Genomic DNA, 17,693 nt, shown 5'->3' on the forward strand with positions numbered 1-17,693 from the left:
AGGAATCAAACCCTAACAAAACTAACTTGATTACATGGTAAATCTCATCCAACCCATCACCGTCCAGCAAGCCTATGATGGAATTACTCATGCACGGCGGTGAGCATCATGAAATTGGTGGTGGAGGATGGTTGATGATGATGACGGCGATGAATCCCCCTCTCCGGAGCCCCGAACGGACTCCAAATCAGCCCTCCCGAGAGAGATTAGGGCTTGGCGGCGGCTCCGTGTCATAAAACGCGATGAAACTTTCTCTCTGGTTTTTTTCTCCCCGAGACGAAATATATAGAGTTGGAGTTGAGGTCGGAGGAGGTCCAGGGGGCCCATGATATAGGAGGCCCCGCCCTAGGGGGGCGCGCCCCCCTATCTCATGGACAGGTTGTGGGCCCCCTGGCATTAATTCTTTCGCCAAAAATTCTTATAAATTCCAAAAAGTGCCTCCATGGATTTTCAGGACATTCCGAGAACTTTTCTTTTCTACACATAAAACAACATCATGGCAGTTCTGATGAAAACAGCGTCAGTCCGGGTTAGTTTCATTCAAATCATGCAAGTTAAAGTCCAAAACAAGGGCAAAAGTGTTTGGAAAAGTAGATACGTTGGAGACGTATCAGTTTTCTAGCCTGTATATCTTCTATTTTGATTAAATTGCACCTGCTGAGTTTATACGTTATACATGTGCATATGACATGCCTTTCTGTGTCTAGAATACACTGCATCTACCAATCATACCATGTTCTTACATCAAAGTACTGCTGTTGTGTATCCCGCATCACTCACTCATGATTGGACGCTTTTAACATGGCAGTTTGATAGTGTTTGCACCTTGCATTGATTTCTATGTTGTACTACTTCTAATTTTTCGAAATGCCACTTATGACAAGACACTTTTAACTAGGCAGAGTGATATTGGTTGCATCTTTCATATGGTGTCTAGCTTGCATTACTTCTATTTTCTTGAAAATCCTTCTGCTTAGTTTACACATCGTAGCTGTGAATATGTCACGCCGTCCTATTTTTCTTACATATTCCATCCTCATACGGTTGTCTTACATCAAAGTATTGCTTGTCTGTATCATGCATCAATGAGTTCTGAAGAGCGATTTTATTCTTTTGTGTTGTGGGTATGCCTTGACATGGCAAAGTCAAAAAAGAGCAAGGAAAAGAATATAGTAGGGAATGGTGTTACTCGTCGGGTGAAAGGGAAAAGGACCTGCCCTCGAGATTGTGCTGGTACTTATAGTGCAGTAGAAGGTCCAAGTCCACCGGCTAAATCTACAAACACAGTATCACCTGCTCCACCAGCTGCAGCATCCGCTTCAACTGTACCAGCATCTCAACGAGTTACTCATTCGTTTACTCCGGAACTGGCCAGTTCCAAGCTGCATTCACACCTAACACTACTTCCGAAGCACTGCTGACACAACAGGACTTGGCAAGATCAAATGAACCTCATGAGCATCAACACCAAGATGGTACCTGACCGAGTCAAGTTGCAGTTGCATGCTCCTTTATATGTACTCTCACAGTTTGATATGCACTAACACTTTCCATATTCGTTGTTGAACTAGCATCACAGCGCAAGCGGAAACAGACATCAAGGATAATGCTTGACAGATTAACAAAATCTAAAGGAGGAAGAATGGAGGTCCATTTTGAGGCAGGTTTAAAAGGCCACGTGATGCTACAGAGTCAGCCAAGTTAGTATCAAAGGCAGCCATTGCCATTAGGTGTCAAGCACGTATCATCCCAACGTGGATCCAGTACAGGAATGAGAAACACAATACCCAGTTTAACACCTTCCTTGACCATTTATCTGTAAGTAATGTTATTCATCGCAATTTGTAATATTGTCTTGCTCTGTGCCATACTTTCTAGCTTCCTCCTAATAAGACTCACATTCTTTTTTCAACAGATGAGGTTCAAGTTGGATCCGAAAAATGATGCAACTAAACAAGCATGCACTCATGTTTTTCAGTCTGCTCTGCGACAGTATCGGTACCACCTTAGAAAATCTCACTTTGAAGGCAAGGCTAACAATGAAATCGCCCAAACATCTCCAGTGGAATATATTACAGATGAGGACTGGACAACCCTTGTTAAACACTGATCTGATCCAAAGTATCAGGTAGGGTATATGTTTTTGATCAGACCACATATTGAACTTGTATTTATGTATGTGCCTTACAAGTGTATCTTCTTCTAGGCTAACTGTTTGAAGAACAAGACCAACCGTTCTAAAGTGAAATTCCAACACACAACACGATCTCCTAGCTATATTGCACACTGCGAGGCTCTTGTAAATAGCTTCTACTTCCTTCTTTTTTCTGTGCCATATTATCGTATCTATATTGACTTGTTCCAAATACAAAAGAAAACCCATGCGGAACCTGAACCGAATGCAGTGCAAATCTTCAAGGACTGCCACACCAACAAGATGAAGGGCATGAGCACACCAGTTCAGGCCGCTGTTGTAAGTCCTTACTCCTCTGCCTTTGAACTGATTGGTACTATGATGTGTTCACTTAACTGCTTCGTTTGCAACCAATGTCAGTTACTCTGTTCACTTTTATACACAGTTCTCTTAACGTATCATTTCACCTTACATGGTTTATAAGAGATGAAGGATATTATTTTGGTCTTGATCTGTAATCTAGTTGTGATGTTCACGTGCACACACAATGATACAATAGCCTGTTTCTTTTATATCTGTTTGCCCATGATATGAATGATGTATCTTTATCCTACTTTAAACCATGTCTCTTTATCCTTAGATGTCAATGAATGTGAGAAAATAGACAATACAGTAGGCATGCTACATGGACATATGTTCTGAAAGTGATTTTGTTATGTAGTTGGCACTACAATACATGCTAATGTATTACAGTAGTTCACCAAAATAAGTTATGTATAAACGTAAAACCTACTTTGTTTGTTTTTATCTCATTAGTAATTTATCTGGTACACTAATCTACAAGTTCAAACTTTCAGCAAGCTATGGAACAAATGATTGAACAGCCACAACCACTTGAAGGTGACGAGGCTACCACAGGCACAATGTCACCTCTTGCTGCAGTGCGTCAGTATCTCTCCACTAACAATGCAATAAGCACCTTCCTGCGTAATTTTGGGTTGGTTGTCAAGGTAACCTCGTCCAAATCGCCTACTGAACAAAATCTTCTGGCTAGACAGAGTGATATATCTGTGCTCCAGACACAAGTCCAATCCCTAATGGACGTTGTGTCAGAAACAAAAATAGTGGTTGACAAATGTCGTGAAGATATGAATGGTTTTGAAACCAGACTATCAGACATTTGCTTCGTTGTTCAAGAGAAATGGCGGGAAAAAAGGGAAGATCGTGCTGCTCCATCAGATTCTACAGCCTGAAACATAAGCACTCAGGTCAAATGATCTGTGCTTCTATACATCTGATGGTGCTTTTATCTGCAAGGACTGTAAACTTTATGCCAACAGGCCTTTTGTTGTATGGTTGGAATTTATTTTGTTGTGATACAGCATTTATGATGCTGCCAAAGGCTGCAGTAATTACGATGCTATTTTTGTATAGTGTAGGTTTATCTTAGTAATGTATTCGGCCGAAAGCTTCGTAGGAGCCCAACATGCCAACATTCATCGGGCCCATTCCAATTGGGCTAAAAACGATTCTAGGCCGAAATTTGCATGTAGCCCACTAAAAATATCTGGGCCTAAGTCAGCATAAGCTTTCATATTTTTCTGGTAGGCATGTGCCCATAGTGGGCCATTAACATGCCTAAACATAATTTTGGCCCTCAGTAATAATAGGCCGTTTACATGTGTAAATATCTCGAGCCCATAAAAAACATGGGCCTTTAATAAGCCGAAAGTAAGATTGGGCCCTGATTGTGCCAAATAACCCACTGGTCTTAGCAGGCCGAAATGGTGGCCCATTTAGAATGCGAATCGTCCACAAGCCGAAATTCAGACGGGTCGTAAATGCGCCGACCTACTACACTGGCCTTTATCAGGCCGGAAGTTCGGTCGGGCTTGATTAGTGTCATTTTTATATGGGCCGTTAGTAGGCCCGATGTGGCGTTGGGCCACATATGGCCCATGGATTTCGTCCGACGAAAACAGGTCGAAAGTCACAACAGGCTGAAAGTCGCCCAAATCTGTAGTGGGCCTCTAACAGGCCGAATGTCAGACATGGCCAAATATGACCCATATCCTTCACGGTCGTTTATGGGCTGAAAGTTTCAATGGCCTATAAATGGGCCCAAATGAAGCAGGACCTTTAACAGGCCGGAAACACACCGGGCCATAATTCGGCCCAAATTCTTAGCGGACTGTTAACGGACCAGACGTGACCATAGGCCGCAATGATGACAAGTTTAGAACGGGCTGTTGACGGGCCGATTTGACACTAGCCGTACGGGCCTTAACCGAGAATGTTGGGCCTTTAGCTGGGCCGACCCATTATGGTCTGCAAAATCTTGTGGGCCTTTAGATGGGCCGGCCCATTATGGCCCGCTAAATCTTGTGGGCCTTTAGTTGGGCCGGCCCATTTAATCTTTATGGGCCACTTTTTGGCCGGTCCACGTGTCAACATATCATAGGCGCATCTCGCCCATTGGATGAGTGACACCTGTGCCAATGCGGAGCTGACACGTGGTTCCATCAGCCAATGAGAATTTTACACGTGGAAAATCGGCATTGGTCGTTGCTGTTAGCGGGTTATCGGATCCAAAACCGGACCCGATAGCTTAACGGCGTCCCGTTACGGTGGATGCCACGTATCGGTCACCCTTGACGAAAGCACTTCTATGACGCGCGATTTATCGTCATGGAAGTGGACACTTCCGTGATGATAATTTTGGTAATGTCATGGAACACTTCTACGACAGCAGAGGTATGACTATCTTGATTCTGTCATAAAATTGTCATGGATGTACATGCATGACAAAAAACGTGACCTACTGTGACAAACACGTATCATCACGGAAGTGTCTTTTTTTTGTAGTGCACACTCTCCCCGCTCATTTCTATGCTTCTCCTAGATAGATCTTGCATGATCGTAGGAATATTTTTCAAAATGTTGCGTTCCCCAACACCATGCCCGTTGGGCGAACCGATGGGTGCACGACCGCAAACAAACGGCCGTGTCCGTTTTCCTACCCCAAACGGACGAAAAGCGGACGAAGTGGACGTCCGTTTTGGGTCGCGCGTTGGAGTTGGCCTAAATAACAAGCTTAAGAAAAAGGAACTCAATAGAACTCTCATCAGGGACTAATCATACACGCAAATATGTACGATCAAGATCATGAACTCACGGGAAGATATCACAACACAACTAAAGGCACAAATTAAAATAAAACAAGCTTTATATTACAAGACAGGGGCCTCGAGGGCTCGAATACAAGCTCGATACACAAGCGTCAGCGGAAGCAACAATATCTGAGTATAGACATAAGTTAAACAAGGATGCCTTAAGAAGGCTAGCACATAAGCAACATGATCGAAGAGGCAAGGCCTCCTGCCTGGGACCTCCTAACTACTCCTGGTCTTCGGCGGCCTCCATGTAGTAGTATCCGTCGGCGGTGGCATCTGGCTCCAGGGATCCACCAACTGGTTGCAACAACCGGGAAGAAAGGAAGAAACGGGAAAAGGGGGTAGCAAAGCAACCGTGAGTACTCATCCAAAATACTCGCAAGTATCAGATCTATACTAAGTATGCATTAGTATCAAATGGAAGGGTTGTATCTGTGGACTGAACTACAGAATGCCAGAATAGAGGGGAAGGCCTAGCCTCGAAGACTAGCATCTTCAAGCAGCTCCAAGCATCTTGCAGCATGTACAAGAGTAAAGAATAGCGTATTTATTAACAAGCATGTTGTAGCATTAACGCCCAGAGATCCTTCCTCGACTCCCTACGAGAAAGCAATCCCGGAGCCACATATCCATCACATGTCTCAAGTAACCAGTTCTAGTTGTAATAGATCAGGATACAAGTCTGAACGTCCATTACCGTGGACACAGTATTCGAATATATAACTTCCTTGCAGGGGTGCACCACGTTTTCCAACACACTTGATTACTCTGGCTGGACACACTTTTCTGGGTCAATGCTCGGCCTCGGAAGATCAATACGTCATAGCCCTACCTAGGCTCAGCAGAGAGGTCCCCGCCAGTCTACATCCTAAGCACTCTGGGGTCTGGGCCCATCACCCATTGCACTCTGGGTCGTTGCGAGCAGGGCGAACCAGGCTCCACCACTACATGATGGTGCCGGCCCAGTCGTGCCGCAATGCTGAACTGGATGTCTGACAAAGCTTCGGTGATACTACGTCGTCGAGGCCCATAACTATTCTCGTGTGGTGGTTAGTGCGTAAAGGCCAAAGGCCAACTCAGAACAAATACCCATACCATAGTGTATTATTAGCTTGCGGAGACGAGCAGAGACTCACGATAATGTGACCCCATTGCCCCGTCCTGTGGACTTACGGCAAGGGCCCAGAATGCCCAGCCGTGCCACATAATTATCTTGCGGGTGCTCTCCAGGCCCGCCCGACTTTCACCAAGGTCTCAAGTAAAGTCAAGGTAACTGTGTGTCCAAACATCAAGGGGAAAACCCGAGGAATCACCCTCAGTGGATTCCACTCGATGTAATCATCAAGGTGAACGTAAGAGGAACCACCCTCGAGGTTCACACTTAAGGGGTTGCACGATAGAGTCGTATTGGAAGTGGTTAAGGAGGAATCACCCTCGATGACCATGACCGAATAGCTACACTACAGAGATCTCATCAGGAGTGATGTGCGAGATCTCGACACTTGATGGTAACTCTGCAGAGTCGAGCAACAAAAGGGGCGTGATGTGATGTGAGGTGTCGGGCTCTGATCGTCGATCACGTTGATCGAATCGTCGATGATGAAGCAAGGGCAACAAGGACAAGATGGGGTGTCACTGATGGACTAAGCAGTTTAGGATAAGCAGGTAAGGTACAATGAGCAGGTTACAAAAGCGGGATATGCATCAGAATAGGAGCAAACAATAACAATAGCAAAATCTAATGCAAGCATAAGAGAATGGAATAGCAAAATCTAATGCAAGCATAAGATAATGGAATGAGCGATATCAGAATGATCAAAAGGGGGCTTGCCTGGAAGCTCTGCTGAAAAGGAAGAAGTGCCGTCGTGGACGTAGTCGATCACAGCGGCATCAGCAGCGGTCTCAGATCTACCGGAGAGAAGAAGGGAAGAAACAGTAAATACAAGCAAACAGATGCATGACAAGGCAAAAAGCAGCGCTAGGGGTGTTCTACCGCGGTGCTACACGATACTGGCGAAGGGGGAAAACATCGGAAATGTTTCCCCAGTGTTAGGCATTTTCGGATAGATGAAACATAGGGGAAAGGTTGCATGTTCGCTACGCTAGGGACATGTGGCAGACGAACGGGCTGCGTATTCGAATTTGTCTCATCGTTCTGAGCAACTTTCATGTATAAAAAAATTTCATCTGATTCACAGAGTATTTTATATGATTTTCTAAAGTTCTAATAATATTATGAAATTGTTATTAATTTGAAAATAAATGCTAAAATGCTAAGGGTACCCACCCCCCCCCCCCCCCCCCGCGCGCGCGTCGAGTAGGCTTTATAATAATGCTCTGGGATGGCGCGGAGCTGGGGTCGATCCGTGGGATGCAGGAGTGGACCAATAGGAATCACCCAACTGAGTCGATAGGTGGCGATAGAAACGAGAAAAACGTGAGAGTAAAAAATCTCTCTTTCCTCTGCCGATTCGATTCTCATTCCCCACCCCCACCCTCTCCACTCCCACTCCCACTCCTCCATCCGCCGCCGCCACTCACCGGCGACGAGGACAACCCTCATCAAGCTAGCAGGCCAGGCGGCCGCCATGGCGCTCAAACACTCGCGGCGACCGTAGCGGATTCGCCCATGTCGATCTGGTGGTCACGGCCTCTCGATCTGGAGGGATTTGGCAGCCATGGTGATGGTGGGGCGCCTCCCTCCTTCGTCGGGGCTTGGGCGAATCCGAACAAATTTTGCAAGCAGAGCCTACAATATATAGCAATTAGGGGGCCATCTGAGCATCTGGCCACCACCCACTCTTACACTATTTCTTGTATGAACAAACAACAAAAGAATTCAAACGAAGCAACAATAATTCCATCATACATTGTCAGTTCACTTAAATATTGTGAAAATATATTTAATTAGGTAAGTCATATAAGGTGACTTATCTCATTTAAACAATGTGGCTTAATGGAGCAAGTAGCATTTTCTAGCCTGCCTATTCATATATTAGAGGGAGTGGTTAAATAAGAAGGTGCATGAAATAGAAAGCTAACCGGCACTGTTAAATGCTCCATTTTATAACAATAAAAATCAGGAAGAGAGGTTGAAAGAAGCTACTCATTTATATCATCCATTGTTGTTTGAACAAGTGCTTCATCACACTGCAAAGACCAATTACCGCAAAAGGACTACGGCAGGCGATCCGTCCATGAAATTAAGGACAGTTGCGTTGACAAGGTTTGCTGTTCTGCCAATTAGGATCCACCATATGGCTGAGGTTGAACAATACTTCTAACTAAAACTCGTTCAGAAAATGAAACGGTCACATTTGCCAATCCAGATCAAACTACAAAAATTCTACTTCCAATCATCTGGCAGTTCTCAAGCAGCATACAGTCAAGGCTAATATGACTTGATCCCAAAGGGAGTAATTCTCAAAATAATCAATACTCAGCTAAAACAAAGCAAACCGTACAGACAAAATAACATAGCTAGACAAATAACCTCAAATCATATTCTGACACAAGGTCCTGCGTCATATCTTAGACTGTAATTACTGCTTCGGGAAGTACTTGTCCCAAAGCTGAAGTACCTTTTCCCCGATCGAATAGAAGGTAAACCCCCTGGAGGTGTCATCTGCCCATGCCTTGAACTTCTCAGCCAAAGATTGACTGCGAACAACAACTGTCTCTTGGTTCTCCTTGAAGATTTCAACCGTTGCCCTGATGGAGCGCAAAGAGTACCCGGGTCCTTTCCGCTTGAGTTTGTCTTGAATCTCAAGCGCAGTCTTCTCCACATCCTTAATGCCCAGGTTTCCCGGCGCAGGCACATGCTTAGGGATTGACTGGGGAAGACACTGTTCACAAACAATGAAATTAGGAAATTCTGGAAATGCGCTGTTCAAAAACGACTGAAATCAGTAATGTACAGGAGTAACAAGCATAAGAACATTGCAAGTTGGAATGAAATCTTACGCGAGGGATCGTGCGTACAAGGGCACAAGGGATGAGCGTCAGTGGCCTGGAGTGAAAGATAAACAAAATTATCTATTAGCCCAGAGGTGAGGTAAGACATTCATGAACAAGTTTTAATGCTACATTTAACAATCACACCCCTAATTCAAAAGATGAACCGGTGCAGAAAAAACTAACAATAAAACAACTCATAAACAAAATTTCACTGGTTCATCAATCAGTAGGCCTAGATACATATTTTGCAGGTTGCAGCATAAGCATGAACATCCCTAGAAAGCAAAACACTTTGCAGCGGGTAAATTGAATTGCATATAGATCCTCCAGAGCTAGGTGTGACGAATACACCAGATATAACAGATCATAACCTAAGCTGCAGCATAACAGTCACAATATAGACTTATCTGTCTATAACCACGGAAATAAACTACTTACTCTGGTCCCTGGCGCATGAAGGAAAGGTACTCAGCGGGCTTCAGTGTGTTAAGCTCCAGGGTACGGTGCACCCTAAATAATATCCCAAGAAAAGATTAAAATGGTAATGAATATAACCATTAATAAATCAGACCTCACTATACTTTCAATGCTGAGTCAGCATTAAAAAAAAAGGTAGCACAAGTTAGAATTGAAATAACAACTTTGTAGAAACCGCCTCATAAACTAGCCTAGCAGACAATAACAATCTAGAGAGTAGTGATAAAAATAGATCACAGCCTGCAGCGAATAGTCGGTGGGATCCATCAATGACCTATGAGGGAAGGGGAACCACTAAAATATTCTGCAGGCAATGCCTTGACCCACCCCAATGATATTCTATAGAAGTAAATACCAACATGAAACAGTTGAGGTCAAGGCATTGCTCATTGGGGTGGGTTAAAATCACACCACTAATTCAGAAAGATGAACCGGTGCACCAAAAAAAAATGATGAGATGTCAAAAATTTAACAAAATCTAAACACCTCTTAAACAAAATCAAACACTGGTTCATCAATCAGTACACTAGATGTACATTTTGCAGCATAAGCATGAACATCCCTAGAGAGCAAACACTTTGCAGCAAGTTAATTGAATGCATTCTCATAATCAGAATTAAACACTGGTTCAACAATCAGTACGTGAGATCTACATTTTGCAGCATGAGCACGAACATGCCCAGAAAGCAAACACATTGCAGCAAGTAAATTGAATACAACAGATCATAACCTAAGCTGCAGCATAACAGTCACAATATAGATTTAGCTATCTATAACCACAGAAGTAAACAGATAGACAGTGTCGCTGGAGCACAGGATAAGGGCAGAGCATGTAGTACTTACTGCAGTCCCTGACGCATGGCGGCAAGGTAGTTAGCCTGCTTCAGCTCCAGGGTATGGACCAGGGGCACCCTATGGTAATGAATATAACCATTAATCAAACCTCACTACTGAGTAAGCATAAAAAAAAAGGAGTAAACTAGCCTAGCAGACAATAAAAATCTATGAGACAATTGCACAGGGCTAGACAAAGAAGGTTGCAAATTTGGTTGAACTAAGTAAGGTTAGAGGGTAACCTGTAGGTTACAACTTTGCATCCCTAACAATGAGGCAGATCTCACTAAACTTACAACTCCAAGGAGTAAAGCGGCGAAGTTAGTAAAATACCAACAACTTTGTAAGTAGAGACCGACAGTTCAGGAAATTGAATCACTAATTAACCAAGCAGACCATAACAATCAGAGTATATATTTATCTATCGGTAAATACAAAATTATACAGCAAGCAAATCCACGAGGGTTTCTAGGGTTAGAAATCCATGCATGCCCCATTTGAAGGAAGGGGAGCCACTAAAACATACTCCCTCCATCCCACATAATATAAGAGCATTTTTGACACTGCACTAGTGTAAAAAAATGTTGTCATATTATGAGACGGAGGGAGCACTAAACTTACTACAGCAAGATCTTTGAAGCAAAGTACTTACTCCGGTCCCTGGACCACAGCAGCAGGGTAGCCTTTGGTGGCGGTGGCATCCTTCTCCTTCAACTTGGTAAACACGTTCATGTCCAGGGTATGAACCAAGGGCATCCTAAAAGGGAAAATGATAATGGATATCAGACTTCATTATTCTAACAGAGTAAAGTACCCTATAATAAGTTACTAAAATACCAACAAGTTTCGTAATACCAAGAGTGCAGGAAATCTGAATCAGTACAGCAGCCAAACAGGCCATAACAATAGGAACATAGATTTGTCTAATTAAGCGGGAATTAATCATTTTAGTCAGGATGCATGCAAATCCGCCAGGGTTTCTAGCGTTACAGATCTATCAATACCATTTGACATTTGAAGGAGGGGAACCACTAAATATTCGAGGAACTCCACTATGCAAGGACAGGACCACAGCAAAAACGAGGCTGCGCGAAATACTAACACAGGCACGAGATCGAGATCAGGAGCACGGGATCTAGCAGGTGGTACTTACTCAGGTCCCTGGCACATGAAGGGAAGGAAACCCGCAGTGGTGGCGGCCTCCCTGAGCTCGAGCGCGTGCTTGACGCAGCGGCGCTCGTCAAGGGGCTTCGTGTCGGCCCTCTGAAGGAGCTCGCACGCCATCCCCGAGGACGAGTTCCCCTTGACGGCGGCGTCCTTCCTGTTCCCGGCGATGAGCTCGGACACCTCGCTTCCCTCTGCCGAGGCCATGCCTGGAGATAGATCGAAATTGATGGTAAGTAAACGGCAGAGAAGGATAACGAGATTCTGGGCGAAACAGGGGCGGATTTCGAGATCAGAACGCTACCGGCGAGCAGCGGCGCGGTGTGGGGAGGGAGCTCTCGTGGGGGACAAGTGGGCGGCGGCGGCGGCGGCGGAGGCGGAGGCGGAAACAAAGGCGCCCAGAGAGTGGGAGTGATGAGCGCACTTATAGGTGCTAACCCTAGAACTTGACGTGTACGCGCCGTCGGATCTGGGAGCGGACGGCGCTGATCCAGCCGATCCCGCGGCCTCCGGGGAAGGACTCGACGGGGTCCACCCCGCGGGCTGGAAACCTAGCAGGGGACGCATACGCGCCGTCGGATCTGGCGAGCGGACGGCGCTGATCCAGCCCATCCCGCGGCCTCCGGGCAAAGACCCGACCCGGCCGGCCGGTGCAGCCGACCGACCGGATCGGTCGGACCCGAGTCCCGGGCTGCTGCGTCTCGATAGGCGCCGAACCCGAATCGCCGGCCGGTGCAGCCGACCGACCGGATCGGTCGGACCCGAGTTCCGGGCTGCTGCGTCTCGATAGGCGCCGAACCCGAATCGCCGTCCGGTCGAACCCGGGATGGATCTCGCGTCGCGCCTAGTCTGGCGCGGGCCGAGAGAAACGGCTCGCCAAGCCGAGATCTCGGACCCCGGACCGACCCGGCCGGCAGCGCCTCCCGCCGGCCACGTCGGATCTGCACCGCCGACTCCGCGAGCTCCGCCTGTTGCACGCCGGATCTGCACCGCCGACGCCGCGAGCTGCAACCAGATCCGTCAGTTCCCGCTGGGCGCACGCCGGCAGGACACCTCGGATCGGCACCGCCGACGCCGCGAGCTGCACGGCTCTGTTCCTGCTGGGTGCACGCCGCCCCGTCTGGTCAGCCTCATCTTGTCTTGCCGCAGGAACGGCTGGCCGCCGCTGGGAGGCGCCAGCCACTGCCGCAAGACCCGCCGGCGTGCCCCGTCCGGCGAAGAGACAGCACCATGCATCGGGATGATGCCTAACAGGTGAGATCCGGCCAAGAAACGGCAGGACTGGCCGTGGAATCTTGACGTCTGAAGTGCAGGACTCCGGCGAGCACGAGGCCAGACCGGCGACGGAGGTCCCGGCGAGCGGCTGCCATCGTGGGCGTGTTAGAAGAATACGACGAGAGGAGAGAAACGGAAGAGGCTGTGGTGCTGAGAAGGAAAGACTCACGCGGAGGAGGCTACGGCTTCACGTTTCTTTATAGAGAAGAAGAGGCAGGCAGGGGGAGGGGATGGCAGCCCCACGCGGCGCCGCCAAAATCGGATCCATTTGAACGGCCCCGGGACGCCGGGATATTATTCTTTATTTATCCTCTCCAGCAAAACCACGTCCGAGCGGACGTGTATGTCTTGTGGAGTCCGGACACATTTTGTTGTCCAATATTATACTCCTTAAACATCCGCAAACACGTCCCCCCTGAATTCTGGCAAAATGATGGCAACCCTCGGAGGCTTTGTTATAGTCTGGACATCCACCAAAAGGCGCCATCTTTCCACGCACTTCTCCCCTCTCTCTTCTCAACCGCGACATGCACATGCGTCGGCTCGATGGCCTATCCCATCTCTCCCTCCCTTCTCCTCGCAAGGTGTTCAACGAAATGCGTAGATGGATGGAACCGGACAAATGTGAGGTAGAATTTGATGACTTCTTCCCCTATCCTGTCCGCGGACACATCCAATGTGTTTTATTTAAGGGTTTGCATTAAAGATGCCCTTATCAGCAAATCAATCAGAGAATTAATTCCTTCCATGAAAAAAAAAGAGGGCAGGGTGCAACGCCGAGCACCCCATGTATGCGAGAATTTTCCCAACAACCCGTTTCTTCCTAAAATAGTAAAAATACTAATTACATCCACAATTAGATCTCCTTCCTTGGGAAAATAGGCAAATATTTATCGCGATTGCAGTAAAATCTCCTTTGTTTTCGAAATAAGTGAATACACAAATATTAATATTGATTACATCTGTATTAAATTATGTCCTTTTTCGTTAGGGAAAAGCTTACCTTCGGCCGGCCGATCGCGTGCGAGCGTCCGTCGCCTTCGTGTCCGTCAGATTGACTCTTGATCACACGTCATAGAGAGCAACCCCTCCGTGTACGAGTTTCTGCAACTCATGCCTTGTTTCGGAAAAATGGAGTTTCCAACTATCTGGCTAGATCCCGTGGCAGGCGGAGACTCCTGCAGCTGGGAGGGCGACACCAGCGAGGATTCCAGCCGGATCCGGCGAGTATGGCGCATGGGTAGGAGGCCGGGGTGTCCTGGAGCGGCGGGGGTGGAGACTCGTGCGACTGGGAGCACAATGGCGACGAGGATTCCAGCCGGATCCGGCGAGTATGGCGCATGGGTAGGAGGCCGGGGTGTCCTGGAGCGGCGGGGGTGGAGACTCGTGCGACTGGGAGCACAATGGCGGTGAGGATTCCAGCCGGATCCGGCGAGTATGGCGCATGGGTAGGAGGCCGGGGTGTCCTGGAGCAGCGGGGGTGGAGACTCGTGCGACTGGGAGCACAATGGCGGCGAGGATTCCAGCCAAATCTCGTCGGATCAGGCCGGGGTGTCCGGGAGCGGTGGGGGTGGAGACTCGTGCGACTGGGAGCACAAAGGCGGCGAGGATTTCAGCCGGATCCGGTGAGTATGGCGCATGGGTAGGAGGCCGGGGTGTCCGGGAGCGGCGGGGGTGGAGACTCGTGCGACTGGGAGCACAATGGCGGCGAGGATTCCAGCCAAATCTCGTCGGATCAGGCCGGGGCGTCCGGGAGCGGTGGGGGTGGAGACTCGTGCGACTGGGAGCACAAAGGCGGCGAGGATTTTAGCCGGATCCGGCGAGTATGGCGCATGGGTAGGAGGCCGGGGTGTCCGGGAGCGGCGGGGGTGGAGACTCGTGCGACTGGGAGCACAATGGCGGCGAGGATTCCGGCCAAATCTCGTCGGATCAGGCCGGGGTGTCCGGGAGCTGTGGGGGTGGAGACTCGTGCGACTGGGAGCACAAAGGCGGCGAGGATTCCAGCCGGATCCGGCGAGTATGGCGCATGGGTAGGAGGCCGGGGTGTCCGGGAGCGGCGGGGGCGGAGACTCGTGCGACTGGGAGCACAATGGCGGCGAGGATTCCAGCCAAATCTCGTCGGATCAGGCTGGGGTGTCCGGGAGCGGTGGGGGTGGAGACTCGTGTGACTGGGAGCACAAAGGCGGCGAGGATTCCAGCCGGATCCGGCGAGTATGGCGCATGGGTATGAGGCCGGGGTGTCCGGGAGCGGCGGGGGTGGAGACTCGTGCGACTGGGAGCACAATGGCGGCGAGGATTCCAGCCGGATCCGGCGAGTATGGCGCATGGGTAGGAGGCCGAGGTGTCCGGGAGCGGCGGGGGCGGAGACTCGTGCGACTGGGAGCACAATGGCGGCAAGGATTCCAGCCAAATCTCGTCGGATCAGGCCGAGGTGTCCGGGAGCAGTGGGGGTGGAGACTCGTGCGACTGGGAGCACAAAGGCAGCGAGGATTCCAGCCGGATCCGGCGAGTATGGCGCATGGGTAGGAGGTCGGGGTGTCCGGGAGCGGCGGGGGTGGAGACTCGTGCAACTGGGAGCACAATGGCGGCGAGGATTCCAGCCGGAAAGGAACAGGATGGCGAGCGGGCAAGAGGCGGGGACATCTGCAAGCAGCAGGGGCTCCGCTCAGCGAGGTCCGACGGGGTTGGTAGCGAGCTTCATCCCGAGGACCCAGGATGGCAGCGGTGCATGGCGTTCCCGCGGCAAGAGGCGAACAAATGGAGAAACTGAAGGAAGGAATGGCGGCGAGGCAACCTGGTCGAGGTCTGATGCTCGCCAGCGGCGGCGCGAAGGCATGGACAAGCAACGTTGATCCTCCCTCACCGCCATGTGGCGGAGCTCATGGCCTGCTCTTGCTGCTACCGGGTGATGAAGAAGACGGCCTCTGCTCGCCATTGACGATGGCAAGGCTGTCGTCCACTTATGCAACAACAGTTCTTTTGCAAAGAAACAAATGGGCAACAAGACCTTTGTTGCAGAAAATTTCACAACAGAACCGCTATTGCAAAAAAAACCGCAACAAGACCTTTGTTGCAAAAAAATCTACCACGAACATGACTGTGAGCTGCAGATGCTTTTCTGAAACATAGATCTTGTTGCAAAAAACACAACAAAAATCTTGTTCAAAAAAGATCTATAACATGAACTCTATTACAAAAGTTTCTACAACACGATCTTTGTTTCGAAAAAATCTACAACATTACCTTTGTTGCAATGGGAAGGACGACGCTCGGTCACTCGATGGCGTGAGATCTGACGGCTCACGACTAGGCCAATCTTTTAAAAAGATCGATCGGTGGACACGTAGCACGTCCCTTTTTGTTAGCATGTGCCTTTTTGCTAATACCGGCGGGAGTATATTACTTGTAGCATGTATGTGCACGTTCCACACACGTCCAATTCAATAGGCCAGCGCTAGGCACCGGTTATACCTCGCCATACCTCGGGCCGGGCCGGGCTTCGGGCTTGTTTTCTGGGGCCGATCCCAGCCCGAACACGTAAAAGCCTGTCGGGCTCCGGGCCGGCCCGGCCCGACCTTCAGAAAAACGCAAAAACGACGGGCCCGAGCCCGGCCCGGCCCGACCTTCGGGCTCAAAATCTAGGCCCGAGCCCGGCCCAGGGGCAGCGTCGGGCCGGGTCAGGTCGGGCTTTTTCGGGCCGGGCCGTTCAGGCCGGACTGCCCATGGCCAGGACTGGCATCGATAGACCGGCCTAAAATTCAGCGGTCTCCACGCAGTCGTTGGATCCCGACACGTGTAGCCGTTCCATGCCTTTGTCCTCATCACTTTTCTCACCTCTCATGTCCCTCTCATAGAAAAATAACATGGAGGAAGCATGGCGGTCGTCCCTCTCTCCCTCCCACATCCCCTCGCTCATGCTGTTGAAGCCCGCCAGTCGACTGTCACCTCATCAAAATACAAAACAAAAAAAGGATGTTGACCATAGTTGTTTTTCGTTGCCTCCTCCCTATTGCCTCCATGGGTACTCTCATGGTGCCGGCCGCAAATACTGTTCCTCACCAGTGTTGACGACCCTCCGGTTGCAGCATTAATGGCAAAGACGGTGTCGCTCGCTAGCCTAGCCGGTGGTAGCAAAAAAAGGCACTAGTTCTAGCAAAAAAGCAAGATGACGATAGCAAAAATGACGCTATTCTAGCAAGAACAAAAATGGTGGTAGAAAATATGGGTGTTGGTTCCAGTAAAACACAAAGTCGGTGGTAGCAAAAACAAATGGGGGCAGGTTCGAGCAAAAACAGATGGTCGGATGCAGCAAATGCCCTCGCCCATTCCAGCATACACCGCAGTTGGTTGCAGCAACCGTGCCCCTTAGTTTCAGCAAAAATCCATGCCCGGGGAGGTGTCCTCCTATCACAACACCGTTGAAGCATCTCGCGGTCGTGGTACCAACTTTTCCCTCGGTCGGATCTGGCCATTTTTCACCATGGTTCCAGCGCGCCCTATGCTCGACTTATGGCTTGTAGCATGGCGGGGAGGCCTTTGCACGAGGGCGTTGCCGCCTATGAGAGTGCTTGTGATGGTTTGCGGGTAGTGCCGGGGAAGGAGAATAAAATGCAGGCGTGGAGGAACACGACTGGAGGTAGGGGATGGAGGACACGCAGTAATAAGGTAGTGCTACTTGT

At 49.0% G+C, this 17,693-nt stretch overlaps 1 protein-coding gene across 1 annotated transcript; it reads right to left on the reverse strand.

The window, feature by feature from the left end:
• Positions 1-8,601: 8,601 nt before the first annotated feature.
• LOC123148687 (uncharacterized) lies at positions 8,602-13,206 on the reverse strand. The gene is made up of 7 exons (XM_044568183.1): positions 12,044-13,206; positions 11,729-11,948; positions 11,228-11,332; positions 10,585-10,653; positions 9,703-9,774; positions 9,271-9,316; positions 8,602-9,152 (listed from the first exon to the last, which is right to left on the reverse strand). The coding sequence occupies exons 2-7, from the start codon at positions 11,944-11,946 to the stop codon at positions 8,850-8,852; spliced, it is 813 nt and encodes a 270-aa protein (XP_044424118.1). The 5' UTR covers positions 11,947-11,948; positions 12,044-13,206; the 3' UTR covers positions 8,602-8,849.
• Between the last annotated feature and the right edge of the window lie 4,487 nt (positions 13,207-17,693).

Source organism: Triticum aestivum, chromosome 1B (genome assembly GCF_018294505.1).
Source record: "Triticum aestivum cultivar Chinese Spring chromosome 1B, IWGSC CS RefSeq v2.1, whole genome shotgun sequence".
In the NCBI taxonomy this organism is placed as follows: Eukaryota; Viridiplantae; Streptophyta; class Magnoliopsida; order Poales; family Poaceae; genus Triticum; species Triticum aestivum.